The sequence below is a fragment of the Microtus pennsylvanicus genome, chromosome 9 (genome assembly GCF_037038515.1).
Source record: "Microtus pennsylvanicus isolate mMicPen1 chromosome 9, mMicPen1.hap1, whole genome shotgun sequence".
NCBI lineage: Eukaryota > Metazoa > Chordata > Mammalia > Rodentia > Cricetidae > Microtus > Microtus pennsylvanicus.
This window is the reverse complement of record NC_134587.1, coordinates 44,292,565-44,318,895: the sequence shown is the minus strand read 5'-3', so window position 1 is coordinate 44,318,895 and position 26,331 is coordinate 44,292,565. Positions and strand designations below refer to the sequence as shown.

Genomic DNA, 26,331 nt, shown 5'->3' with positions numbered 1-26,331 from the left:
CATATAGCTGCTTCCCATGATGTTGCCAGAACCCAGCAAGATGCTGCTGCCTTTCTTAATCACTCATATATTATCTGAGGTGGAGTTTTGCTTAGTACCTTGGTTGGTCTAGAACGCTTTAATTCAGCTGATGCCCCTGAGTAGCAAAGACTACAGGCACTTTGTGCCTGGCACATGGTACACCTACTGTCAGCAACCAGAGTTGAAATAGTAGCTAACAGGGCTCCGTTTTTTATAGAGCCAGAAGTCAGTTTGCTAACTTTTGTTAAGAACTCCAGAAGTCTGTGTAGGTGACTCAGTCACAGGCCATGCAAACATCTACACACATTTAATGGGTGCTCGACGGAGGGCACTGTAGGAGATAAGTTCCAGAGCCACAAAGATCCACCCGACCCACTTCCTGCACTAGTGAAGAGAAGCAGGCAAATCCACAATCACAGGGCAGCTGGGCACATGGCAGGGCTGCCCAGAGAGTGAGGACAAGAGACTGTTTCAGGGTAAAAGTGCAGAGTGTGCCATGGAGGAGGTAGGGTGCACTCGAGGAACCCTTGGGTGGACAGAAGGCAGGATGCATGGAGACACCACTCCCTCGGTCTCCTCTGGGGTGTGACACTCACTGGGGGAAGCCAGTGAAGCTGAACTCTGGGGATAACAGACTGGCCCTTTGCTGTATCAGACCTGCTCAGGGTACATGCAGACCTTCCATAGAGCTCCCGAAGCTCTGGACAGGTGGGCCACCCGAAGGAAGCAGCAGGAGACAAGCAGTAGAAGACTGCCCGCCGCACCTGCTTCCCTCACCAAGGCTGCTGCTGCTGCTGCTGCTAGAAGCCCAGGAGCCTGGGAATCAAGCCCTTGTCCTTGGGGAGGGGAAGGAGCAGCCTTCAGATCCCTCTTGGGGGTGTGGTCTCTGGAGACTGCAACCTCAGTCTGTTGGTTGGGACTACACACTTCCCCCTTATTCTTCAGACGAGTGTTCTGGGGTGAGGGTGACCCTCTGACCTCCAGACTGGTACCCCTTATATTCCAAAGAAACCCCTGGGAAAGAGCTTTAAGGAGCGAGGACTCCAGAAACCACAGATAAAGATGTAGCTGGGAGGCAGCTTGGGTCTTAAAAGATTCTGGGGTCCTTTGGGCACTCTTGGGGAGTTAGTCAAGCTCAGAGAGGCTCGATTCAGGTTCAGAGTCCAGGACCGAGATGTGGGTGCCTGGCCCTGGAGGGAGGGGGCCACCGGCAAAAGGGTCAGGCTGAGGGAGCAGGCGGAGCATTGGGAGTGGAGGGTGCTGAGTGGGGGTGGGAGGGCACAGGGTCCGGCCGGTGCAGGGGGAGGCGGCCCCCAGGGAGGGGCATGCTATGTCTTTAAGAGCTGCCTGAGCGCAGGTTGCAGCTGCCTGGCCAGCCCGAGAGACAGCGGAGATTCATTACCCGTCGACACAATGACCATTGATGGCCCCGTGGCGTTATTCAAATCCAGTACCAATTGCAGCCGAGCCCCTTTCTCCGCGCCAGGCCCGTATTGTTGGAGCGGCCCACTAAAAGCCCGCCCCGGCCCTGAGCCGCCAGAGGCGCCCGCTCGGGTTCAGCCCTGCGCCTCGCCAGCAGCCGGCTCCCGGTCAGGCTCCCTGGGAGCTGCAGGTGACCCGGCGGCGCATTCCGGTGCTCCCCGCCGCCCAGGCTACCGCCACCAGCGACTCAGCCACAAGGAAGCAGAGAGCGCCTGAGCCGGTGCGTGCGCGGGGCCGGGCGGGGGAGGGGGCCCCCGTGAGTCCAGCACCCTAGACCCCAGGCTCAGAGAAGCCACCGGCCTCGGGCCCGTTTTCTGGATTCCTGGAGAGCCTAGTCTGGGGGCAGGGAGAGGGAGTCAGGGTTCCCTGGGCCTGACAGGATATTCCTCCAAACTGGGGTGGCCCAGAGACACAACGCGGGTTACTCTAGGGACCCTTGGCCACGATGGAAGGAAACAAGCTGGGGACGATGGGGATGCCCGTGCAGGGCTGGGATCTGCATGCCGGCTCGTCCACCTTACCGCGGGATGAGCTGCGACTGATGAGCTTCTGCAAGGTATTCCGACGCGCAGCTCCCAAGATCTGGTGTGCGCTTTTAAGGAGCCAGGCAGAACCCCGCAGGAAATCGGGGTCCTGAACTCAGGGGCTTCGCCACTGATTGTCCAAACGCAATTCTTGTACGAGTCTGCGGCCAACCGAGAATTGTGGCTGGACATCTGTGGTTGAGCTCCGGGCTCAACAGAAACGAGGTCCGCAGAGAGGAGCTCCATGCTGGGAGACCCTGGGGCGGCAGCTGGCAGGTCCCTTCACGTAGTGGCCCCAGATTGGCGCGCAAAGAAGGGACATTAGTCCTTGTGACCAGCGCCGCCATCCTCATCCTCTGCGGGTGACCCATGTCGGCTGCAGGGTCCTCCAGTTGATCGCACCGGTTTTCCCGTTTTCAAATTTCAGCCTTAACGAAGCTGGCACACGGCGGCAGGACCCGAATGTGGTTCCTGCAGTCAGTCCTTGGCCAGAGCCGCAGTTAGTCGGGGGTGAAGGCAGATGCCAGCAGAATTCGTTCGCTAACTCGTTTAGAATTTGTTCTAACCTGTCCCTTAACCAGTACTCCCAAACAACACCAACAAAAAATCCGAAATCAACCCGTATATCCCAAACCAGTCAACCAACCCCTCCCACAAGCTCCTCCGGACGGACTGATGGGCTGAGCCTCCCACCGCTGCCAGAAACAGAAAAGCTGAGGAATGATGCGCTCCCGCTGGGCAGCCGCCTCGGCTTTCAAAATAAGAACTTGAACAAACGAATCCTTTTCATTAAAGAAAAATCTTCGGAGGTAGTGGGACTTGTTTATTTCCTCAAAAGCAAGGGCCAGGAGTTGCAATGGGAGGGGAGGCTGTTGGGCGCTGATGGGCCGAGTCACCTGCCTCTGACTCCTTTCTGCCAGAAACTAAAATGACCGGAGTGGACCAGGATGAACGGGCTCTGGTCAATTTATGCGAAGGCACTGGCACCCCGAATGGGGAAAGCCGTTTTCCTCAGCCCATCCTCCTGAACTCTCAGTATTAACTGGGGTGCCACAGCAGCAGAGAAATCCCCTACCCACATCAGCTGCAGAAGGCATCCCAGAACTTATCTCAGTAGCTCAGCTCAGGAGGTACTGCAGGGACCAGGGACAGGCTGACCCTCTAAAAATGACAAACTATGAGGATGGTGACAAGGCTCTTGGACCCAACACTGGCTTTCAGGTGCACCCAGCCAGTTCTCACCAGTAACCCCAACATGGCTGCTCCCACCCACACAAGCCCAAGGGTCTGCTCTGTGGCAGTGTCTGGGGACAGCTCACCAACCAGGGGGGTCATATGTTCTTCACTCCCCAACAACGGTCCACAACATTAGAAACTCTATGTGGGGAAAGGAATTTCATTCTTACTGACATTTAACATAAAGCAACACTTAGGGTCAGATGAAGCTTTTTTCTGCAGGTCATGGAAGTCACGGGGCTCAGCAGTCTTACTTAGGCCACCCCTCTTCTGGGTTCTGGAACTGCTGACTGCAGTTGGCAGAACAAAGCCTAGGCTTAGACCAGTGGGTGAGAATGGCTCAGGATCTGGACTGATCATCAGGGTCTACACTCTCTCTGTGGAACAGTGCATGTGTGAGCCTTTCAGGTGAAGGCCATCTGAGCCTTTGGCCAGAACACAGCCATAGATTTGAGGAATACAGGGTACCACCAGTTTCTAAGGATGAGGCTCCAAGCAAGGCTAGTAAAAAACCTAGTCTCTTTATTTGCCCAAGGCCAGCTGCTGTAGGCACAAGGTCCCCAGATTTCCAGAAAGGATGGAGGAAAGGGGGCACAATCCTCTATCTACCAGGTGCTGCACATTCAAACCTTGCTTGTTTCAGGAAGCTAGGAGTTATATACACATGGAGGCCCTGCCTGCTGTCTAAGGTTAGGTTACTTCCCTACATTCTCTCCCTAGCAGAATGAGTTGTAGGCAGTCTGGAGAGTGTCTCAGGAGCCCATCTGGTAGCCTATGTAGGGGGGAGGCCAGCCAGGGTCAAGGGCTGGGGGGGAGGGGTGTGGCTAGGAGAGCAGCTGCTGGGTGGAGGGAGGGAGGTGAGCAGTGAATAGGGGACCCCAGCTGGGGTTCCATAATGACATCAGTGGGGGACAAGCAGAGTCTTCAGTGTCCAGATGGGGAAACTGAGGCGGAGGCCCCTCTAATCTTTGGCAAGAGAGGGGCTTCTCATCAGTTACTCCAGTCCATCCATCTTCCCCATGAAGATGCCTTTCAGGCAGTCACTCAGTGCTTAGATACACTTAGATACCAAGACACAGGAGTGGCAAGGCAGTCACTCAGTGCTTAGATATACCAAGACATAGGAGTGGCAAGCAGCTGGGTCACCTGGGCATAGAGCCCCCTCCACTCCTGACATATTACAGGAGCACCCTCCCCCACCTCTGCGGGAAGGAGTGCTGGGCTCAGGCGTCTGCTCTCCCTCCCTGCTCACGTGCCTTGCCCAGAAAGGCTCATTTTTAGCACCTGGCCTCTTTTCCCTGCCTAGAGGGAACACAGGGGTACAGCAGAGAAGGAGGCAGCCAAGGGGACTGAGGACCTGGAAGCAGGGCCCAAGGAGAGGTGTGGTTGTCCTGTGCTCCCCTCACAAAGGTGCCTGGGCTCACAGAGGAGCCCTCAGCCGCCGTGCAGTGTGGAGATGAAGAGGATGCTGTCCTGGTCCTGCAGCTGGTAGTCCAGCTCCCCCTGGGGTAGGAAAGAGGGACAGGGACCATCAGAACATGGTCCGGGTCATTGCCACATGTTGGAACAGGGAAGAGAAAGGTAAAGGTGGCTATTCTGGGAATGAAAGAAAAACCTCACCAGAAAAATGGAGACCTTACACATCAACCTTCAAATCTCCAGGATGGGTGCACTCCCTGCCTCCCTCCCCAGCGGCCATTCAATCCTCCTTATTTGAGGTGGAAGACAGGAAGAGCCCCATGGGGGGTGGGGTATGAATGAGACAGAGATCTCCCAGCCCCGACCTGGGCTAGGGAAGAGTGTCACCGGAGGTACTGACCAGCAGTTCCCAGTCGGCATCGTTAATCAGCACCAGAATTCCTGGCCGCCTGTGGGAAAGAGGGTAGTGAGGGGCAGGAAGTGGAAGGAAGGAGGCTCAGAGCCTGTGGGCTGCAGGAGTGTGGGGGAACCTTTCCCCCCAACTTCCCACCAAGTGGAGGCTATAGTCTGCATAGTCAGAAAACCAGGTCAGTCAATCAAGGTCTTGAAGGCATCTTCAAGAAAACGGGCAAGGGTCAGCATCACCCATCACCCAGACTCCAGGCAAGGGTCAGCATCACCTATCACCCAGACTTCAGGCAAGGGTCAGCATCACCCACCACCCAGACTTCAGGCAAGGGTCAGCATCACCCACCACCCAGACTTCAGGCAAGGCATTTTACTTCTCTGAGCATCAGCTTTCATCATGTGAACACAGAGCCAATTATAAGGTCCGCCCCACAAAGATCGCTGAGGGATATAACAAAGGGCTTACCTGCCACTATGTCTTAGTAACCAGCAAAAGGAATCTATTTTTTCCAGTGTCTAATCTTACTCTCCTAGGCTCTGGAAAGGAAGGCTTTGGCTTCTAGGCCTCCAGGATACCTATTCTAGAGGAAGCACGCTCAGCTCTTCTGGGTCAAAAAAGGCTGCCAGTGGCTAAATGCTTGAGAGCCAGTCGTGGTTGTACTGGCAATGGTCCAGGGAGCACTGGTGTCCTTGCAGGTGGCTTCCAGGACTGCTGGGCCAGAAACTGGAGACTGGAGAACAGTCCTAGCCGACAGGCTGACGAAAGAGTCTCCCCGTTTCATGGCCTGTCTCCTTGGCAGGAGATCATCCTTGTTTAGAAGTGGAATGACTTGGTTTTTGCTAACAGGCTGGAACAGGTGGGAGCTGTATGTCTGAGTGGTATGTGCTGTGGTTGCCTGGAATCTCAGCTCTGTGATGTCTCACACTGTACCTACTGACCACATACAGCAATTTCAAGGACCAAAAAGAAAATGGAATATTTTAGTGATATTTATTTAATTTTAAATTCTGTGTATGTGTGTACAGGTGAGTGCAGGTGAAGCAGAGGCTGAACGAGTCAGAGCTGGAGGGTGACGGGCAGTTGTGAGCTACCTAATGTGGGTCTGGGAATCAAACTCAGTCCTCTGAGAGAATAGTACTTGCTCTCAGCCGCCAGCCATCTCTTCAGTCTGGTTTGACTTTTAAGACAGATTCTTGCTATGTAGCTCAGACTATCCTCAAACTCATGACAATCCTCCCACCTCAGCCTTTTGTTTTGTTTTGTTTTTTAGGGTCTTACTATATAGCCCTAGCTGTCCTAGAACCCTGTAGTAGACCAGACTGGCCTACAACTTTCAGAGATCTACCAGTCTCTGACCACAAAGAGCTGGTATTAAAGGTGTGTGCCGCCATACCCAGGTAAAAGGGAGAATTTAGCTTCTCGGTCACCCTGGCCAACTTTGAGGGTTCAACCAGCCACAAGTGACAGCCCTGATAAAGAATGCTTCTCACACGAGGAAAGGTCTGGGACCACTGTCCTGGATCAGCGTGGCTTTCTTGGTGCTTTCTGTACAGAGGACAGCTGAGGCTAGGAGAAGCAAATAACTCACCTAGGTTTCTGCATTCGGTAGTAACCAGAAGCGTAACGCAAACTTTTGGGAAAATTTACCAGGCTCTTTTCATACAGGCTTGTAAGAACTCAAACAGTCTAGTGTGGTAATAAGAGAACTAGAAACAGACTAGAACAAGGCTCTTTCCTCAGAGGAGTTTGAGAAAATAGGGGACTCAAGAGGATAAGATGTTCAGAACCAAAGGCTTAGACAACCTTCCCTCTCTCTGCCTTGCTCAGGAACGGGGGAAGGGAACTCACACACTCTCTCCCTGGATGAACAGCTCTGGCCGCTCTTTTAGCAAGTTCTTCTTGATCCAGACAAGGAGGTTCCGGATGTCCCCTAGAGAGGGAGGCACAGAACAAACCAAGGTCAAAGCCAACTCATTTCCAGGCCCCAAAGCCTTGCCCAGCACAGAAGAAAATGAACATGGGGCTCACAGGGCCAGAAGCCTGATTAGGAGAGGCCAGTGACTGTCAGGAGGGTCTTCAGAGAAAGGGGTCACTGCACAGCTGAAGGCAGTGGGAGGAGCTACAAACAGCAGGGACTGGAGCTGGAGAGAGGGCTTAGTGGGGAAGGGGAGGTACTGTTCTTACAGAGGACCCAAGTTCAGTTCCCAGCACTCACACTGGGTGGCTCATGGCCACCAATGCCTCCAGTTCCCAGGGACCAATACCTTCTTCTAAACTCTCTATGCACTTACACATGCACATGCCCACACATATGTACACATAATTAAAAGAATTTTTAAAAAAAGAATTCAGAGACAAGGCTGTTTAGAGGGCATCAAAGAGCCCCTGCCACCTTTATCTCCCCTGCCAGTCCAGCTAGGGAGGCCTCAGCTTTGCTCCCAGGCAGGGTCTGCATAGATTTCCCTTTGTGAGGGAGAAAAACAACGGCTGAGCAGATAACATCAGTTAATTTCCTCTAGCAGAGGGAGACAAGGCTCCTCACCAGCAGACACTGACAAATCCTTGCTCACTCGGCCACTTCTGCATCACCCTGGGGGGTGGCCACCTTGCCAAGGCAAGAAGAGGTTCTGGGCTGCAAAGACCTCTCCTGTTCTGCCTCCTGGGATGGGCTCTGGGATGGGCACCAGCTTCTTTGTGCAGCATGTGGAGGCAGTGGTCTCCAGGGTTACCAGTAGCAAACTGGGATTGGTCTGCATCTACAAAGGCTGTGGTACCCGGGACCTCCACCACTCTTCACTCAGATTGTTTCTAAGACTCCTGGAGGTCCTGCTCTCACAGATGACTTGAGAACAAAGGGCCTAGAAAAACAAGTAGCATTTAGGGAGCCACAGGGAGCTTGTCCTGAGTCAGTGTCTTAGAGAGGTCAGCTGCCTTTGACTGCCCCCAAGACAAAGCTCTGAGGCTAAGTTGAAGCAAGGTGAGAATGTGGCCTGAGCTACCCTGCCTAGAACACAAAGCCCTGGAATAATGGGCTGCTAGTACACAGGGAAGCTTCACTCTGTGAGCTTCACACTGCAATACACAGGCAGAATCTAGCCTTGGGTAGGGCCAGGAGGTGTGAAGGTGCAGTGTGGATAAACTAGTCCTGTTTCTGATGACAAACATCCCACAGGGCAACAAGCAGTGTTCATGGATTAAAACTGTCATTTCCCAATTTAAAATTCTATTTCCCCCTGTGAGACATGATTTCTCTGTGTAGCCCTGGCTGTCCTGGAACTTGCTCTATAGATTAGGCTGGCCTCACACTCACAGATATTCGCCTGCCTCTGTCTCCCAAGTGCTGAGATTAAAGGCGTGTGTCACCACAGCCTGGCTAAAATTCCCTTTTAACTAAGCCATCCCCAAGGCGAGGAAGAAGGGTGCTGCCTCCCTCCAGCTGCATTTGGACTCTTGGTGGACTCTTCTCCAAGGCCAAAGTTGCAGAGGCATCCCCTTGGCTCTGAATCCCCTTGGCCTCCATTTTGGCACTGTCTGGTGGCCGCCAGCCCATACATCTTGTGGCTGTTCGATAGAACTATTGAAGTCTGACACATCTATCAGCCAGGCATCAGCCAGCCTCAGCAGCCAGGGCTGTGCTTGTGTTTGGACACGGAAGAACTGGGAAGAGGTTGGCCCAGTGACCACAGGCTATATCTGACAGTCCTGGCTTGCTGATACAGAATCTGGATTCTCCTGGGGAATAGTCCTGGCTCCCTTCAAAGAGGGGGCTTCTGCTCCACTCTCGAAAGCTTGGGAATAACGGAGGGATAGTGGTCATGTTGGGGTCATCCACGTGATGACACTGTCATGGACTCCCAGAGGGGTGGCTGGGGGATGAGTCTGCTGCCCAGTGCTGGCTCATTTATCATGATGCTCCTATTTGCTGAGGTCACTCCCTCCCTCTTCTGCCTGCCCCCAACTCCAGGCCCGCCTACATTTTTGATAGCATGTTACCATGGTGAGGCTGCTGCATCACAGCAGCCTGTATTGTCCCTGTGCCTGGATTTGGGGGTGGGGAGAGGTGGAACTCATGGCTCCCTTCTCAGGCTGCAAGGGCCACTCAGCCTGGCCTGAAACGCACCCCTGGGACATCTTGCTTGGCTTGCTGAGGCCCAGACAATATGCAAATAGACTCCAAGCCAGATGGTCGGCTTCCAAAGGCGCCCAGGGGAGGAGGAAGGGTTAAGCAGAGTCAGGGATGGTGGCTTGGGGTGGCTCTGGGATAGATGGGGGTAAGGAACCTTCCTTTCGTCTTCCCACTATCTTCCTTCCTTCCCACTCCTCCTGAGCATGGTCTCCCTCCTGCAGGCACCATGCACAGGACAAACATTTATTGAGCAACTATCCTGTGATGGCTCTAGGGTGATGGTGGCCAGCAAGATGGACACAGAGCCTTCCTTGTGAGGGCAGCAGAGGTGGCAGACATTACTTAATTAGCTGTGGTGCATGCTAACTCCTTTGGGAGCAGGAAGAGCCTTTCCAAGAGTGTTAACACTGAAGCTTTCGGCCTGAAGGATGAATGGGCTTGGGTGGGGGAAGTGTTCTGGACAGAAGGAAGCACATATGGGAAGAGCTGAGGCACCGCACAACTGGCAGGTTCGAGGCAGCAGAAAGGACAAGGCAGGAGGAACAGCATTAGAGCCCCGGGGAAAGCCTGCTCCAAATGAGGTTGCTCCTGCCTCCTAAAGCCTTGTGTGTCTCCATGCCCCACCACAACATGGCACTCCCACTGCTGCTCCCAGAGTGGAGTCTGAGGGCTCAGGGATGTTGCTCTCACAGCTCTGTCCCAAGATGCCAGTGGGAGAAGGTCACAGTCATAATGGTTTACCTGAGACAAGAGTCTCAAGTAGCCGGGCAGACCGTAAACCTGCTGTGTGGCTAAGAACCAATCCTGGAGCTGCAGGTCTGCATCACCATGCCTGCCAGTTTTAGTTTTGAGAGGGACTCCATTCCTTCCTAGTCATATGACCTTAGGAAGGGACTTTTCAGAGCCTCAGCTTTCTTTAAAAAAGAAAAAAAAATGAGGTAAGACTGCATCATTATTGGGCTGGAGAGAAGGCTCAGCAGGTAAGAGTGCTTGCTACTCTTCCAGGACCAGAGTTGTTAGGTTCTCTCTCTCTCAGACACACACACACACACACTCATACACATTCACGAATAGACACACACATATACAAAAATAAAACTTTTAAAATTCTGAACAAAGAATGTAGATCTAAAGAGATAGTTAAAGCAAGCACTAGCTGCTCTTGCAAAGGGCCCAAGTCTGACTTTCATTGCTCATATGGCATTTCAGAATCATCTACAACTCCAGTTCGTGGGAATCTGATGCCCTGCTCTGATCTCCGTGGGTACCAGGCATCATGTACATGGTGCACAGATTTATATATAGGCAAAATACCCATATGTATAAAATTACTTTTTTGAAAATGCGTTATTATAAGGATCAAATAAGAAGACAATCTTGGAGTTGTGCCTAGACTATCAATTACTCCTGAATCCAGGAGAAAAAGCTATCTCCTCTGGACTGACTCTCAAACATGTTGGTTTTCTACATGCTCTGCCCATCGCCCAGAACCCTAGCCTTAGAGAGAGGTGTACCACAAACCAGATAGTGCTGGGGCTTTCTGTGGGATATGATATGTGCTCATTGGAAGCCAGAAGAAAGTAACAGAAATAAGAGAGGTTATAGCAGGGAGGTGGTGGTGCACACCTTTATTCCCAGCACTCGGGAGGCAGAGGCAGGTGGATCTCTATGAGTTTAAGGCCTGCCTGGTCTACAGAACGAGTTCCAGGACAGTAAGGACTATACAGAGAAACCTTGTCTAGAAAAACAAAATGAAAAAGGAAAGAAAGGAAGAAAGAAAGGAAGGAAGGAAGGGGGGCCCATACACTGGTCTTCCTTCCCAGGTTGCTCAGGCTGGCCTGGGTCCTGTCTCAGACAATACTCTTGTCTCAGCCTCCTACCACTGTTGTGGTTACAAGCACACGCCATTCCTCCCACCATCTTCCTCCCATTTTAGGTGTTTGGATCTGTAAGATGCCAAAGGTTGGTCTAGCTCCTGGGGCAGGCTGTGTGGGAAGATTCACATTCCAAGGCTGTGCATGCCATAGCCAGCCACGCACTCGGTGCTGGGGAAGAAGAAGTGCCCTAAAGCAAGGTTTCCAGTGCAAGAGACCTGACTGGCCCATCAGGGGACAGCAGGGAGAGGAGCTGCTGCTTTGTGTTAGATGGTTAAAGGTCAAATAGAGAGGCTTGCATTGAGGGCAAGAGAGCCTCGGGCCAGTCACTTCACCTCAGTGTACTGGCACCATTTATCCTGACCAGCGTGGATAATAAACCACACTCTAAAGGGTTGCTATGAAGATTAAGGCAAAACACTTGCAGAACACACAGTGAACACTCCACAGATGGGTGTCTAAGCTGTGTGCTCAAGTCTTGATTCCTTATCCTCTGGGCTGCCAGAGTCCTGACCTAAATAAAGGTGGCCGTGGCACAGGAACCTTGGTGTACACATTCGAGTGAAGCACGAAACCTCTCACTAGGCTGGACTTGGTGCTGAACTCAGTAATCCCAGCAGTGCGAGGCTGATGCAGATCAGGTCATCCCTGGCTATACAGTGAGTTTATAGGCCAGCCTGGGTTCCATGAGAACCTACCTTAAAAAACACTTGGGGGAGGGGGCGTCACAAAAGTGGAGGAATATACTCAAACTACATTATATACTTGGCCGGAAAAGGGTCTTGGGCCACCTTGTACGATAAAATAAGAAAGAAATGGAACCTCCACCCAGAATCCCTTGCCCCAGTAGACCTTTCCTGCTTAGGAGATACTGACAGCCTACACTGGCAGGGCTCCTGAGGGGACCTGTTCTCAACCTGTGGGTCGCCATCCCTCCCTTTGGGGGATCAGATATTTACATTACAATGCACAATGGCAGTAACATTACAGTTAAGAAGTAGCAATGAAATAACTGTGGTTGGGGGTTCCCACGTGGCAGCATCAGGAAGGCTGGGAGCACCACCTTAGAGCGTCAGTACAGCCCCTCTGAGCTGAGGAGATGCAGCCCCGGCTGCTGCAGCAGAGCCTCATCTGGCCCCTGTGAACACACAGGAGATGAGGGCTGCTCCGTGTGAAGTGTGTCTTCTGCCATTCCTGTCCCCTGGGTCTGCTGGAGCACAAGGCCCATGACAACAAATGTATTTATTTTCTCACCTCCACCTGGGCCCCTAAATCTTGTCCGTAAGTTAAACTGTCCCTTCCCTATCAAGTCTACTGGCTCTGGCTCTTCTGGGATTCCCACCCCAGGCCTCAGCGAAAGGGGAGAAGAAAGAGCTGGCAAGGGTGGAATGAAAGAGAAGAGGGGTGGGGGAACCTCAGAGGCTCCATTTACAAGTGAATGAGGGTAAGAATGGAGCAGTTTGTGGCCTAAACTGGCCTCAGAAGGAGGTTTACAGATGTGTGAGGGGACGCTCCTCATTGTTTAATTAAGCAGAAAGTGGATCTTTTCAAAAGCAATTTTGCACAGGGACTGGGAGGGAGGGGAGAGGAGGAGGTAGGAAAGGGATCAGCAAACAGGCCTGGAGAGCAGAGAAAGGAACAGCTGGCCCCAGAGAGGCTGTGAAATGCATGCTAAGCAGTTTAAAGCACCCACGAGCTGCTGCTCAGCTCCTGCCCTCCCTGGCCAGCTACCTTTTAAGTTGACTTGAGTAGGAAGGAGTGGGGCTTGCCTGTGATGGTGCAGCAGAGGAAAAGGGACAGCCTGGGCTACACAGAGAAAGCTCTTGGTTCAACCAGTGGAAATGGCAGCTACTTCTTGGGTAAGCACAAGCAGGAAGCAGAACAATGAAGGCATCACCGCTAACGAGGGGGATAAACGAGTACTACTCCAGTGACACTGGCTGGGTGTCTAGTGAGTGACACGGGGACAGAATTGTGAACGGGTGCGCTTTTTTCTTTCAAGCAAACCTCAAGAGGAAATAAACCCCCAGGTTCACTTCCCAGCACCCACATGGTGGCTCACAGCTGTCTGTAACTCCACAGTTCCAGGGGACTCAACACCCTCACCCAGACATACATGCAGGCATAAAATCAATGTCTATAAAAAATAAATAAAAGAGGAAGTAAACTATAACTTGCGGTATTTTATTTTGCATGTAGTCTCTTATGTATCCCAGGGCTGGCTTCAAACTCTTCATAACTTTGAACTTCTAGTCATCTGCCTCTGTCTCCTGAGTGGTGACATTACAGGGTCACACCACCACACCCAGTTTTAGGCCTGGTTAATTCAGTGCTGGATATGGAACAAAGGACTTTATGCATGTTAAGCAAATCGTCACCTAAGCTACACCTTCAGCCCAAACAGGTATTTTAAATTCTCTTTGGAGACAAGGTCTCACTATGTAGCTCTGACTGTCCAATGTAGATGAGGCTAGCCTTGAGCTCAGAGATCTAGCTGCCTCTGCCTCTAGGGCGCTAGGATTTAAAGTGAGCATCACGCCTTTAATCCCACCATTTGAGAGGCAAGAGGCAGGAGGATCTCAGGGAGCTCAAAGTTAGCAGGTCTACAGAATGAGTTCTAGGGCAGTGAAACCATGTTAGCCTGGTCTACAGAGTGAGTTCTGGGACAGAGAAACCATGTTTTAAAAAACAAACAAACAGGGGCTGGAGAGATGGTTCAGTGGTTAAGAGCATTGCCTGCTCTTCCAAAGGTCCTGAGTTCAATTCCCAGCAACCACATGGTAGCTCACAACCATCTGTAATGAGGTCTGGTGCCCTCTTCTGGCCTACAGGCACACACACAGACAGAACATTGTATACATAATAAATAAATAAATATTCAAAAAACAAACAAAAAAAGTGTCCTCATTAGTATAGTAGTGAGAAAAAAAGTGAGCATCAGTATGCCTGCTCTGGGATTTAAGGTGTGTGCCACTACCGCCTAGAGCAATTTTCTTCCCCGCTTTTTTATTACGTTTACTTTATTATGCACACGTGTGTGTTATGGTATCTTTATTTGCTGAGCCCTCTTTTTAATTTAATTTTTTTTTTTTGAGACAGGGTCACTCTTCGGCTGTCCTGGAGGCTGCTGGGTAGGCCAGGTTGGCCTCAAATTCACAGAGATCCTCCTGCCTCTGCCACGGAGTGCTTGGATAAAAGCTGTGTGCTACCATGCCCAGCATATTTTTAAAGAGTTATTCATTTTCTTTATATAAATGGAGTTTTCCTATTTGTTTTGTTTTAAGACAAGGTCTCAAACTGGGCAATGGTGGCACACACTTTTAATCCTAACACTTGGGAGGCAGAGGCAGGCAGATCTCTGAGAGTTCCAGGACAGCCAGGGCTGAGAAATACTGTCTCGAGCCCCCCTCTACACACACACACACACACAGACAGACAGACAGACAGACAGACACACACACAGGTCAAGGTCTCACTGTGTAGCCCTGGCTAGCCTGGAACTCTCTATGTGGAACAGGTTAACCTCAAAACTCAGAGATCCACCTAGACTTCCTGCCTTTGCTTCCCCAAATGTGGATTTAAGGTGTATACTACCAGATGTGGCTTGTATGAGTGTTTTTCCTGCACGTGTCGGTCAGTGTACCTTATTTTTGCCTGGTGCGCAGAGACCGGAGGGCCTTAAATCCCCTGAAATTGGAGTTACAGATGTGTGGGTGCCGGAAACTAAACCTGGGTTCTCTGCGAGATGAGCCACTGCTCCAGCCATTCCCCATGTGAAGATCAATCTCCCACCTCTTCTTGCAGAGCTGGCCAGGCCCAGCAAGGAGGGAAAACATACTTTCCAGTTTCTTCTTCCTTTGCTACTGGCCAGGACAATCCTAACTTTTTCCACTCATGCCCAGTGGCCCCAGAGAGCAGCCAGGAATCCAATACTCACAGGGTCCCTCTTGCTCAGGCAAGGTGACTTGATGTTTTTTCACTCCATCAAACAGGAGCTCCGCACCACCTCTGCAAAAGAGGGCCAAAGACAGATAGCTGGGTAAGTTACTGCTAACAGGACTGAGACGAGCCTGACAACCTGAACTGGGAACATGGCTGGTGAGGAAAGATGAGACGCAAAGACCAAGGTTCAGGAACAGCCTAGTTATAGTGATTTTGTGCTGTGGTAAAGAGGATGTAAACAGTCTCCACTATTAGTGGAGAGCCCAAGCCTACAGCCTCCTTGACTTTGCTTTCTTGAGAGATAGTTTAGTACACAGCAGTAGAACCCAGGCTTCAGAGCTGCCAGTCCCAAGAAGGAAATCAGGCTCTACGTCTACTTGCCAGTCAGCCCCTGGCCAAGTACCCACCTTTACAAGCCTTGATTCTACTTCTAAAATTGCTGAGCTGCCCTTCTAGGGTGCCCTGGAGACCCCGTGCATTTCTAGCCAGGTAAGGGTAGAAATAACCCTGCTCCTGTTCACCTCTATGCCCTTCTGTGCACACATCACAGCAATAGGGGTAGAGAGAACCCACTGGGCTCAGCACTAAGTACAGCTGTTCACATCACCTCGTCAGTTACAAGATGACCCGCATCCCATTTCATCGTCTAGCCATCCCAGCAAAGGAGGAAGGAGGCAGACATTGTTAATTCCATATAAAAAAGTGGACTGAAGCCCAGAGAAGGTAAGTAAACCCAGAGCCCTTTCAAAAAGTCCCCCAAGGGCAGAGTTCAGCTTGTTTCTGCATCCCCGCATCTGGTCAAGGGATAGTCAAGACAGCAGAGATGCTCAAAGCCGAGTTCGGAAACCAGGACTACTGGTGTGGGCAGTAGGGCCTTCAGTGTTCCACACTATTTCTTCTTCTGCTTTCCTAATTCCCATCTCAGACTTCATGTTGTCTGAACTGAGAAGGCCCTAACAGACTTTTGATGGATGTGGTATTTCCCTCCCCACCACCCTTTCCCAATCTCGGGGAACAGAGATGTCCTGAGGCAGCCCACTAGGAGGCAAAGGCAAGGCAAACATTGTCCTGGGGGAAACATGGGGGACTATCATCTAAACAAGGTCACGCTTTGTTGATGCAGAACCGTGGAGGGGGAGCAAAGGCCCATCTGTGGCTGTGCGCAGGGCCACCTCAGCTGCAAGCCCACACAGACCTCCATTTATCCCCTTCCAAGAGCCTCACTTTCTGCTGGGCAGGGGTTGGCACATGCGGCAGCTGGGCTGGGGGAGGGTGATAGGCGGGGAGTTCAGGATTTGAGGGTCAGAGAAGTGGGGTGGGAATGGAGGCAAATAATCAAGAGTGGCCAAAGCTGGTAGTGCCAGGCTCCAAGGCCAAGCCTGTTTTTCCTCCTACAAACAGATGAAGAGCGCACCAGTGAGGCTCCGAGTGACCCATCACTGCTGGGTGAGCAAGGCCCGGGGGAGGGTAGTGCTCCTTCCTGTCAGCTTGTCTGGAGTGAGAGACAGTGCACACCTAACCTCAGGACTGATTCAGAGAGGCAGACATGGGGGCTGTTTGAACCCCAGAGACCTTAGGCCAGGTCCTCTGTTTCATAGGATTTGCCTGCCATTCAGTCTTTACTAAGATCTGTCCATCTTCTCTAAATACCCCAATTCCCGGTGTATGTGTCCGCTAATATCAGTGACAGGTCTACATTTCAGTCACTTTTTCTAGTTGCTTTAAAACGTATCTATCTAGGCCGGGCAATCCCAGCACTTGGGAGGCAGAGGCAGGCAGATCTCTGTGAGTTCGAGACCAGCCTGGTCTACAAGAGCTAGTTCCAGGACAGGCTCCAAAACCACAGAGAAACCCTGTCTCAAAAAAGCAAACAAACAAACAAACAAAAAACCCGTATCTATCTAAAAGCTAGGCATGGTATCACATGCCTATAATTCTAGCACTTGGGAAGTAGAAACAGGAGAAACAAGAATTCAAAGTCATCTTCCGGTACATATTGAGTTTAAGGCCAGCTTGTGTTACATGAAACCCTGCTTCAATGATCAACCAACCAACTAAAACCAAAAACAAAAAAAAAAACTACCCATCCATGTTTAGACTCCATCGACCTTATAGAGCACAAACAGGCTCAAAATGAAATAAGGCCTGGCATACAGCAGAAATTTAAAAAATATTTGCCACACCAATGAATATGACTACTTCTCTGATCTTAATGGTGTATCCAGCCTTTCCAATACCTCCCAAACTCATGGAAAGGGAATCAAATCTAGGTCATTTCAGCCTGGAAGGGAGGTGCTCCAAACACACCTGTACTATACTTCCAATTCTACATGTACTGAAAACATGTTCTGCTAGGGCTGGGAAGTATAGTCTAGTTGGTAGAGTGTTTGCATTGCATGCAGGAAGCTTTGGATTCCACCCCTAGTACTGCATAAACTGAGCGTGGTGGTAGATGCCTGTAATTGCAGCACTGGGGAGACAGAGGCAGAAGGGGCAGAAGTTCTAAGACTTTCTCCAATATCTACTGAGTCCAGAGAAATAGGCCATCTTAGATACCAGGCCTCAAAAGACACAACACAAAACAAAACCACCTCTATTAATAACAGTTCTGAAGGTATGCCAAAAGATGGCAGAATTGGTCCTAACAAGAAAGAGATGAACCAGACGGGATGGCACACACCTTCAGCCCCAGCACTCAGGAGACAGAGAACTTCCGTCTACAGAGTGAATTCCACGACAGCCAAGGCTGTTACGTAAAAAAAAAAAAAACAAAAAAACAAAAAAAAAACCCAAAAAACTGTCTTAAAAAAACCACCCACCACCACCCCCACACACAAAATATAGAAAGCCTTCTAAACCTAACAAAGCTGGTAGCACCAAAAGGATCACATTTATTCTGGGTTCGGAGGCAATAATTTCTAGACTTCTAGGACCAGTGAGGAAAGAATGGGCACTGTAGCCCCTCTGAAAAATCTTCTCAGATTCATAGTAAAAGGGGAAGCATATCTGTCAAGTGACAGAGTTAATTAAAGGTCAGAGGTTAAAAAAAAACATATCAGATGACATGCAGGGGCACATGCTATATCATGAGCTCTTGTCTCCAAATAAAACCAAATTGGGAGGACAGAGGAGAGGCTTCTGGGTCTGGCAAGCATAGATAGATAGATAGATAGATAGATAGATAGATAGATAGATAGATAGATAGATAGACAGACAGATAGCCTTTCTGCAATGTGTGTGTGTGTGTGTGTGTATAATTCATTCATTCATTCATTCATTCATTCATTATGGAGGATCTCTCACTATGTAGCTCAGCCTGGTCTCAAAATTAGAGATCCAACTGCCCCTGCCTTCCAAGTAGTATTGGGTTGATAGGCCTGGGCCACCATGCCCTGTGAAGCTGCAATTCTGATGGATCACTTATGTGGGGAGGTGTGCAAGGGAATGGACAGGTAGGGAAAAAAATGCTGTCCAGTCTTGCTGGAGCTCAATATTGCTCTTAGAGCAAGAAAGGCCGAAGTTAGAAAGGAAGCGACGGTGTATATCTGTGAACTCCGGAGGGCAAGAGTCTTATTTACTTTGCGACTTCCTGACTGTTGCCAGCACAGTGTCTGTAGACAGAATACATCTGAAGAATGACTCACTATGGAGAAACATTAACCCTGAGTGCCTGGAGCTTCTTCCTTTTCAGTTCTGTTAAGACCGGGCAGAAAGGTAAAACAGTCAGGAGGCCAGATCAATGTAGTTCTAATTGGATCCAAGTGGCCAGACAATATCATCAATTAAACTGCACTTAACATTCATGAGACTACCCCGTTCCAAGGGGCAGAAATGCTGACCGCTGGAGGGAACAGACAGAGTGTTATTTATCTTTGTATCCTCCGTGTCTGGCTCACTGCCTGGCACATGGTAGGCACTCAATAAATGACTGGCGAATGAACTACCCAGTGAAGGGAAAACATTAAAGGAACAGAGGGCATCCAATGGAAAGAAAGGCATTGGGAAAGAACTTTATGATTCTATCCTAGAGTTTTCCCTTACTTAGCTTGTTCATCTACACACACACACACACACACACACACACACACACACTAGCTTTTCCATATGATTCTAGAAACAACCACCCACCCATCTCTAGAGGCCTCAATCCTTTGTCTGTTCTCAAATCCAAAGTCTGTCTTCTGCACATTTGAGCCCATGACAGACCTTCTGTGTGCTGGAAGAACAAAGTAGGGATTTGGGGAGATTTTCAATTTTCCCTGTGTTCCTTCAAGGAATGATGTACATCCCAATTGTGGAACGTTTCATCTTGGGCACACTATACTGCCAATGTTGGTCGCTCCCTCCGTGGTTGGTATCTGGGCTCCAGATCTGCAAAAGGCACTCATCAAACTACTTTGAAAGCGATTCGGGTCTGATTAAAACTCTCTCACGTTTGACAAAAAAAAAAAAAGAAAGAAAGAAAGAAAGAAAGGAGCTCTATCTTGGCCACACCGTCATCCAAGAAGAAAGTAGGCGGGAACTGCCGCCCGAAGACAGAATTGGAAGAACAGGGAGACTCGTGTTCCCCTTAGGAGCCCAAATGCCAGGCAAGGTGGGTCGGGCTCGGAGTGTCACTGGTCAAACACGCTGGAAGATGACCTGCTCACTATCCACATGTTACCGACCGAGGAGGGACTGTCATCGCACCTCCCTGCCCGTGTGCGCCTCTATTCTCGGTCTTACGGCCTCGTCGCCCAGGGAGACCGCGCCTGTCAGAGGCCAGGCGGGTGGCCCAGCTCTCGGAGGATGACAATCGCCTCGGAAAGTCGAGGGAGTTCCGACTTTCAGGCGCTATAGCTTCGCTCCAGCCCCACGACGCCCCAGCTCTCACTCACCCGAACTCCACCTCCACACACAAGGGCGCCGCCATGTTGAGGAAGCCAAACTAGCAGGACACGCCCTCCAACTTCCGGGGCGCCCACTTATTTCCGGTCGCCGCCTGGCTGCGTAAGCGGAAGAGACGGTGCCTACGGCTCCGGTGCTCTCCAGCTATTGGACAAAGGCGCGGTCCGAGCGCTGTGGGCTGGGGACCTGGTTGCAGACCTAGTTTCCAGAGAGCCCTGGCTGGAAGAAGGGAGCGACTTCCTGAAGAAAGACGACTAAGGAAGAAGTTCATCAGCGTCCCGTGAGACGGTTGTGAGCCACGTACTGTTGATCTCTCATTGGTCACAAATCTGTTTCCAAGCCAGGCGTGGTGGGACACACCCTTTAATCCCAGCGGTCAGAAAGTTGGAGAAGGCGGATCTGTGTGAGTGCAAGGAGCTTCAGGGCAGCCAGGGCTACACGATTTTGTCTCAAAACCAAAATCGGACTGTCGGGTGTTCTGTATTTCGTGTGTTTGACGGAGTAATACATGACCTCCCCAAATTCTTATTTCTGACCCAGTTTGCCTCGAGGTTATTTAGTTAACACTTGGTGTGTCTGGCATATTGTTCGGTTCTGTGGAGAGTCAGTAATAAAGAATGAGAGAAGTTTCTGCTGCTAGGTGACTCTGTATAACAGTGAGACTGTAATCAAATAAATGCTAATCGTGATGTTAAATGTGAAATTCCAAACGGAAATAAATTATCTGAAGTTATAGAATCTGTACTATAGATATTTGTAAAAGAAAATGTCGGGGCTGGGGAAATGGCTCATCTGGTGAAGCGCTTGCTGCGCAAGTGTAAGGACTGGATTAAGATCCCTATATAAAATGGTGGACCGGAGAGAGGTTAAGAGCACTGACTAGGGCTGGAGAGATGGCTCAGAGGTTAAGAGCACTGAATTCTTCCAGAGGTCTTGAGTTCAATTTCCAGCAACCATGTGGTGGAAAACCATGTGGTGCTCAAAACCGTTTGTAATGAAAGCTGGTGCCCTCTTCTGGCCTGCAGGGATACAGGCAGAACTCTGTGTACATAATTAATTAAAAAAACAACAACAAAAAGCACTGACTGCTATTCTAAAGGACCCAAGTTTGATTCCAACACCCACATGGTAGCTCACAACTGTCTGTAACCTAGTTCTACTTACATTTATGCAAAAAAAAAAAACCTAATACACTGGACTGAAGAGATGGTTCAGTGGTTAAGAACACTGACTGTTCTTCTAGAGGACCTGAGTTCAATTCCCAGTACCCACATGGCAGCTCACAACTGTCTGGAACTCCAACTGCAGTAGAATCCAACATTCATGGCCGGGTGGTGGTGGTGCGAGCCTTTAATCAGGAGGCAGAAGCTGGCGGCTCTCTGTGATTTCAAGGCCAGCCTGATCTAGAGGACAGGACAGGCTCCAAAGCTACAGAGAAACGGTCTCAAAAAAAAAAAAAACCAAACAAACAAACAACAAAAAAAAGAAGCCAATATTCACACAGACATAGCTGCAGACAAAATACCAATGCACATAATATAAAATAAGAATAATGAACCATTAAAAGCAAAGCTAATAGACTTAAAAATCAATGTTTTTTTATATATGGTGAAGAATGATGATTGAAGAAGACACCCAATGTCAGTCTCTGACATCCATATACATGCAAAAAAGACAAAAAGAAAATGTAATCTGGGGATGTAGCCCAATAGTGCTGTGCTTGCCCCGACACAGGGTCTGGGAGCAGTCCATAGTACCAGGTGGTATCTACATGGGACATACCAGAGTGGACTTGCTAGACTATTATAAACCAGGTGGTTATGAGCACAGCATAAGTTGCAAGCTAATCGGAACATACAGAAGGAAATTGGAGAGCAGGGAGCTTGACTAAAGATAAGGCTAAAGGGCTAGAGAGATGGCTCAGTGGTTTAGAGCACTGCCTGTTCGTCTAAAGGTCCTGAGTTTGATTCCCAGCAACCACAATGATGGCTTACAACCATCTGTAATGAGATCTGGTGCCCTCTTCTGGCCTGCAGGCATGTATGCAGGCAGAATACTATATACAAAATAAATAAATAAATAAATAAATAAATGAGCAATAAATAAATAAATAAATAAATGAGCCTGAAAAAGTATGCAGGATACTGGGTGGTGGTGGTGGTATGATTCTGTGCAAAAGATCCTGATTTTTTTGTTTGTTTGTTAAAGATTAATTAGATTAACACTTCATCTGGCTCCCAACTTTTGGGGCATTGGATTAATGAAACAGCCGCTTGCTTGGCACCCACCGGAGCTGCACCCGCCGGAGTCACCACACTGCTGGCTTTCCCTTTCTTTCTTCAAACCTCTGAGCAAGTCTGGGATTTTCCTGTTGCAGCCTCTCTACAGCAATCCCCACAAGCCCCAAACCCCACAGTTGCCTAGATGCTGCTGGGGTTAGCCCTTCATCCCCAGCCAGCTCTGCCTTCAGGCAGCTCTGAGCTCTCACTTCCCTCCTGTCACGCAGTCCGGTCCAGCTTTCAGACTGCTGACTCCTAAGCTCCTTGTCCCCCATGGATTGTAGGCTTTCTACAGAACCCCTCCTCAGGCACATTCAGCAGCAGCTGTCCTCAGCCAGACTGTGCACAGCCTGTGTTCTCCGCCCAGATGTGTTGCACAGCCTGTGTTCTCCGCCCAGATGTGTTGCACAGCGATGGCCAGCCTTATGCTTCACAGTCATTGTTGACGGATTTGGTGAGACAACTTAGAGTTCTTAAAGGGGGAAATTTGTTTTTTTGGGGGTTTTGTTTTTTTGGTTTTTTTTTTTTTGATTTTTCGAAATAGGGTTTCTCCGGAGCTTTTGGTTCCTGTCCTGGAACTAGCTCTTGTAGACCAGGCTGGCCTCGAACTCACAGAGATCTGCCTGCCTCTGAGTGCTGGGATTAAAGGCGTGCGCCACCACTGCCCGGCTGGGAAATTAGTTTTTAAAAAGAGTTTTTCACCAGGTGGTGGTGATGTACATCTTTAATCCCAGCACTTGGGAAGCAGAGGCAGGCGGATCTCTGTGAGTTCGAGACTAGCCTGGTCTACAAGAGCTAAATCCAGGACAGGCTCCAAAAGTTATAGAGAAACCCTGTCTCAAAAAACAAAACAAAACAAAAAAGAGTTTTTTTCCACATTAAAAAATGAGAAATACAATTACAATGAAGGGAATTAAATCTTTTATGATTCCACAGTGGATGGTTTAAAATGGAACAATTGTCAGGCGGCGGTGGCGCATGCTTTTAATCCCAGCACTCAGGAGGCAGAGGCAGGCAGATCTCTGTGAGTTTGAGGCTGGCCTGGTCTATAGAGGGAGTTCCAGGACAGCCGGAGATACACAGAGAAACCCTGTCTCAAAAACAAACAAACAGCCAGGCGATGGTGGCGCACGCCTTTAATCCCAGCACTCGGGAGGCAGAGGCAGGCGGATCTCCGTGAGTTCGAGACCACCCTGGTCTACAGAGCTAGTTCCAGGACAGTCTCCAAAGCCACAGAGAAACCCTGTCTCGAAAAACCAAAAAAAAAAAAACAACAACAAACAAACAAACAAAAAAACACAACAAAAATGGAACAATTAGAGCAGAGACAATAAGCTACTAATGTATGAAGAAAGAGTTGGAGAATACAAACTGAACATTGGGCTTTCAAAAGGAACTCTCCGTGGGATGGAAGAGCTCACTTCTCTGGTGCATTTCTGCACTAGTCCTGGCGTTGCTGAATTTGGGGTCAGTGGAAAACCTTGGGTGAAAAGGGATCTGCAGAAGGAACACGGTGTGAAAGCCCCACCCAGTACTGTCCTAGGGCAGGAACAGGATACCTATGGAGGAGGGTTTGAGAAGGCCCAGTCCTTTGTGGGAGAGATTGGGGATTTGAACATGTGGGACTCTGTGTTGACCCCAGAGGACATTAAATCTGTGTACCAAGGTTCTACTCTGGATCCTAATATTCTGGATTGGAAGACTCTGAACTGTGACATATATGGCTACGTCGTCATCAAGCCCTGTGTGTGGCATTAAGATCTCACAAGAAAACCTTACGAAAACAAAACGACCAGTGTCCAAGAGGTCAAGTCAGTACAACTTGATACTTAGTCCTGTGTCTGTACCCTTTTCTTCTGCGTGAACTTCCTGTACACTTATCTTCCTAATTCAAATAATGTCCAATTCTGCCAGCAAAATAATAAATAAACTGGGCGGTGGTGGCACATGCCTTTAATCTCAGCACTTGGGAGACAGAGGCTGCCGGATTTCTGTGAGTTCAAGACCAGTCTGGTCTATGAAGTGAGTTCCAGGACAGGCTCCAAAGCTACAGAGAAACCCTGTCTTGAAAACCTAAATAAATGAATAAATAAATAAATATTTAAGAATAAAAATTGAAGAACTAAATGAGGGGATAATTAACCCATCTGGGATTTATGCAATATCAATTATAAACATTATCAGTTTGGGAGCTGGAGAGATGGCTCAGAGGTTAAGAGCACTAACTGCTTTTCCAGAGGTCCTGAGTTCAATTCCCAGCAACCACATGGTGGCTCACAACCATCTATAATGAGATCTGATGCCCTCTTCTGGCCTGCAGGGATACATGCAGGAAGAACCCTTTATACATAATTAATAGATAAATCTTAAAAAATATATATATTAGTTTGGTAATTCTTGTTTTATCCCTAAAAAAGTTGGTTGATATCAGTGCCAAGATGCAGGCCTTAGAAAGGTTTCCTAAAGAAAATAATGCAAGAATCTTCACCTGGCGACGGATGGAGATAGAAACAGAGACCCTCATCAGAGGAATGGACTGATCTCCCAAGGTCCAGTTGAAAGGCAGGAGGGAGAAGACTAGCAAAGAAGTCAGGACCAACTGAGGCAGTGTGCCTGTTCTAATGGGAGCTCATCAAATCCAGCTGGACCAGGTCTGAATGAGCATGTGATCAAATCGGTCTCTCTGATTGTGGCTGACAATGGGGGCTGACTGAGAAGCCATTGATAAAGGCACTGGGACTTGTTTTTACAGCTTTTTGGGACCATAGTCTATATGGATGCACAGCTCCCTAGGCCTGGGTGTAGGGGGGAGGGCCTTGGACTTCCCACAGGGCAGGGTTCCCTGCCCTCTCTCAAGCAGGGTGGGAGAGGGAGGAAGAGGTGTGGAGGAGTGGGAGGGGATTGGAAGGAGGGAAGGAAGTGCAAATAATTGAATGGAAAAAGAAAAAAAAAGAAAAGTAAAAACAAAAAAAGAAAAGCCAAAAAAAGAAAATAATGCAATTTTGACTGATAAGTTACAAGCTTTAGAAAAACTTATTAAAACAGATAATACAGATATTCAGATAAAGACAGAAAAATTTAAAGGAGAACCAACCACACCATTACTTTATAAATTAGAAACAGCCCAGGGGTATCAAAAAAACAACTTTAATTTATCCAATCCCCATACAGGAATAACCACCAAATGACAGATAATATTGGCTATGGGAGAGCTCATGGGATTCTTATGGAAATGTTAGATTTTAGGAGATTTTAGGAAGTGATAGTCTCATATGGTATGCATTCATCTTTCATGAGACAGATGCTAAATTCACGGTCAACTAGTAACAGGATTATGCTACAAGACTGGGAAGGCAGCAGTATTGGAACCTGGTCCTCAATTACCTTGGAGGACTTGGTGGAAAGATGAACAATAAAGTAGGGCCAGAGGTATTGAAATTGCCCGAGACAAACTTCTTAGGGCGATTATGCTGACTTACAATCTGTATATGATGACCACACTTTATCTCTGTGCTGTACAACAGCTGTGAATGCTTGGGGCAGAGTTGAAGAAGTCTGAGAAGTGAGTCGTTTACTAAAGTTGTACAGGGCCCAAAAGAAACTTTCACTGATTTTTATTTTTACAAAGATTGATTTCAACTGTAAGAATGATATCAGATCCAGAAGTTAGACAAATATTAATTGAATCTTTGGCTTTTGAAAATGCTAATTCAGAATACAAAATGGTGATTAGACTTTTAAATGCAAGATCAACACCTATAGATGAATGGATTAGAAAAATTATTCATAAGACTAACAAATGCTTTTCATTTGATCAGAGCTAACTTGCCAAAAATGAAGCTTCCCAAAGGTATGGTTGAGGCAGGGTTTTGTTTTTATCTTTCCAGGAGAATGAAGGCATCCAACCAAGGAACTGGAAGACCACTGCACCTTTTTCTGAAGAAAAAGGTGAATCATCCAGAGAAAAAGTCCCAAGAAAAAGTGTAAATTGGCCTATTGGTATATCACATTTCCAACAGGATAAAATTTCACAAATCATCCCAAATGTTTATTTCTGGTGTTCTCTACAGACATATATGGCAAATGATCTTTTTGTAGTCCCAGTTCAATTTAAAATTAAAGCTGGTGGCCA

General features: G+C 49.0%; 1 protein-coding gene and 2 long non-coding RNA genes across 3 annotated transcripts; 2 read left to right on the top strand and 1 right to left on the bottom strand.

Annotated features, from left to right (window-relative positions):
• Window positions 1-1,580: 1,580 nt before the first annotated feature.
• LOC142857435 (uncharacterized) lies at window positions 1,581-2,839 on the top strand. The gene is made up of 2 exons (XR_012911816.1): window positions 1,581-1,723; window positions 1,934-2,839. It is a non-coding gene; the product is annotated as an uncharacterized LOC142857435 (long non-coding RNA).
• Window positions 2,840-3,765: 926 nt separating this feature from the next.
• Urm1 (ubiquitin related modifier 1) lies at window positions 3,766-19,979 on the bottom strand. Its single transcript, XM_075985645.1, has 5 exons — window positions 19,911-19,979; window positions 15,029-15,099; window positions 6,940-7,021; window positions 5,083-5,131; window positions 3,766-4,766 (listed from the first exon to the last, which is right to left on the bottom strand). The coding sequence occupies exons 1-5, from the start codon at window positions 19,943-19,945 to the stop codon at window positions 4,698-4,700; spliced, it is 306 nt and encodes a 101-aa protein (XP_075841760.1). The 5' UTR covers window positions 19,946-19,979; the 3' UTR covers window positions 3,766-4,697.
• LOC142857436 (uncharacterized) lies at window positions 19,961-26,237 on the top strand. The gene is made up of 2 exons (XR_012911817.1): window positions 19,961-20,323; window positions 26,087-26,237. It is a non-coding gene; the product is annotated as an uncharacterized LOC142857436 (long non-coding RNA).
• The last annotated feature ends 94 nt before the right edge of the window (window positions 26,238-26,331 follow it).

Bases quoted from the DNA above. Each gene is read 5' to 3' on its own strand.
- Urm1 (XM_075985645.1), bottom strand. From the start codon at position 19,945: ATGGCGGCGCCCTTGTGTGTGGAGGTGGAGTTCGG. The intron at 15,100-19,910 runs GTGAGTGAGAGC...CCTCTTTTGCAG, and splicing joins TGTGTGGAGGTGGAGTTCGG to AGGTGGTGCGGAGCTCCTGT. The intron at 5,132-6,939 runs GTGAGTTCCCTT...TCTTTCCCACAG, and splicing joins TTCATCCAGGGAGAGAGTGT to GCGGCCAGGAATTCTGGTGC.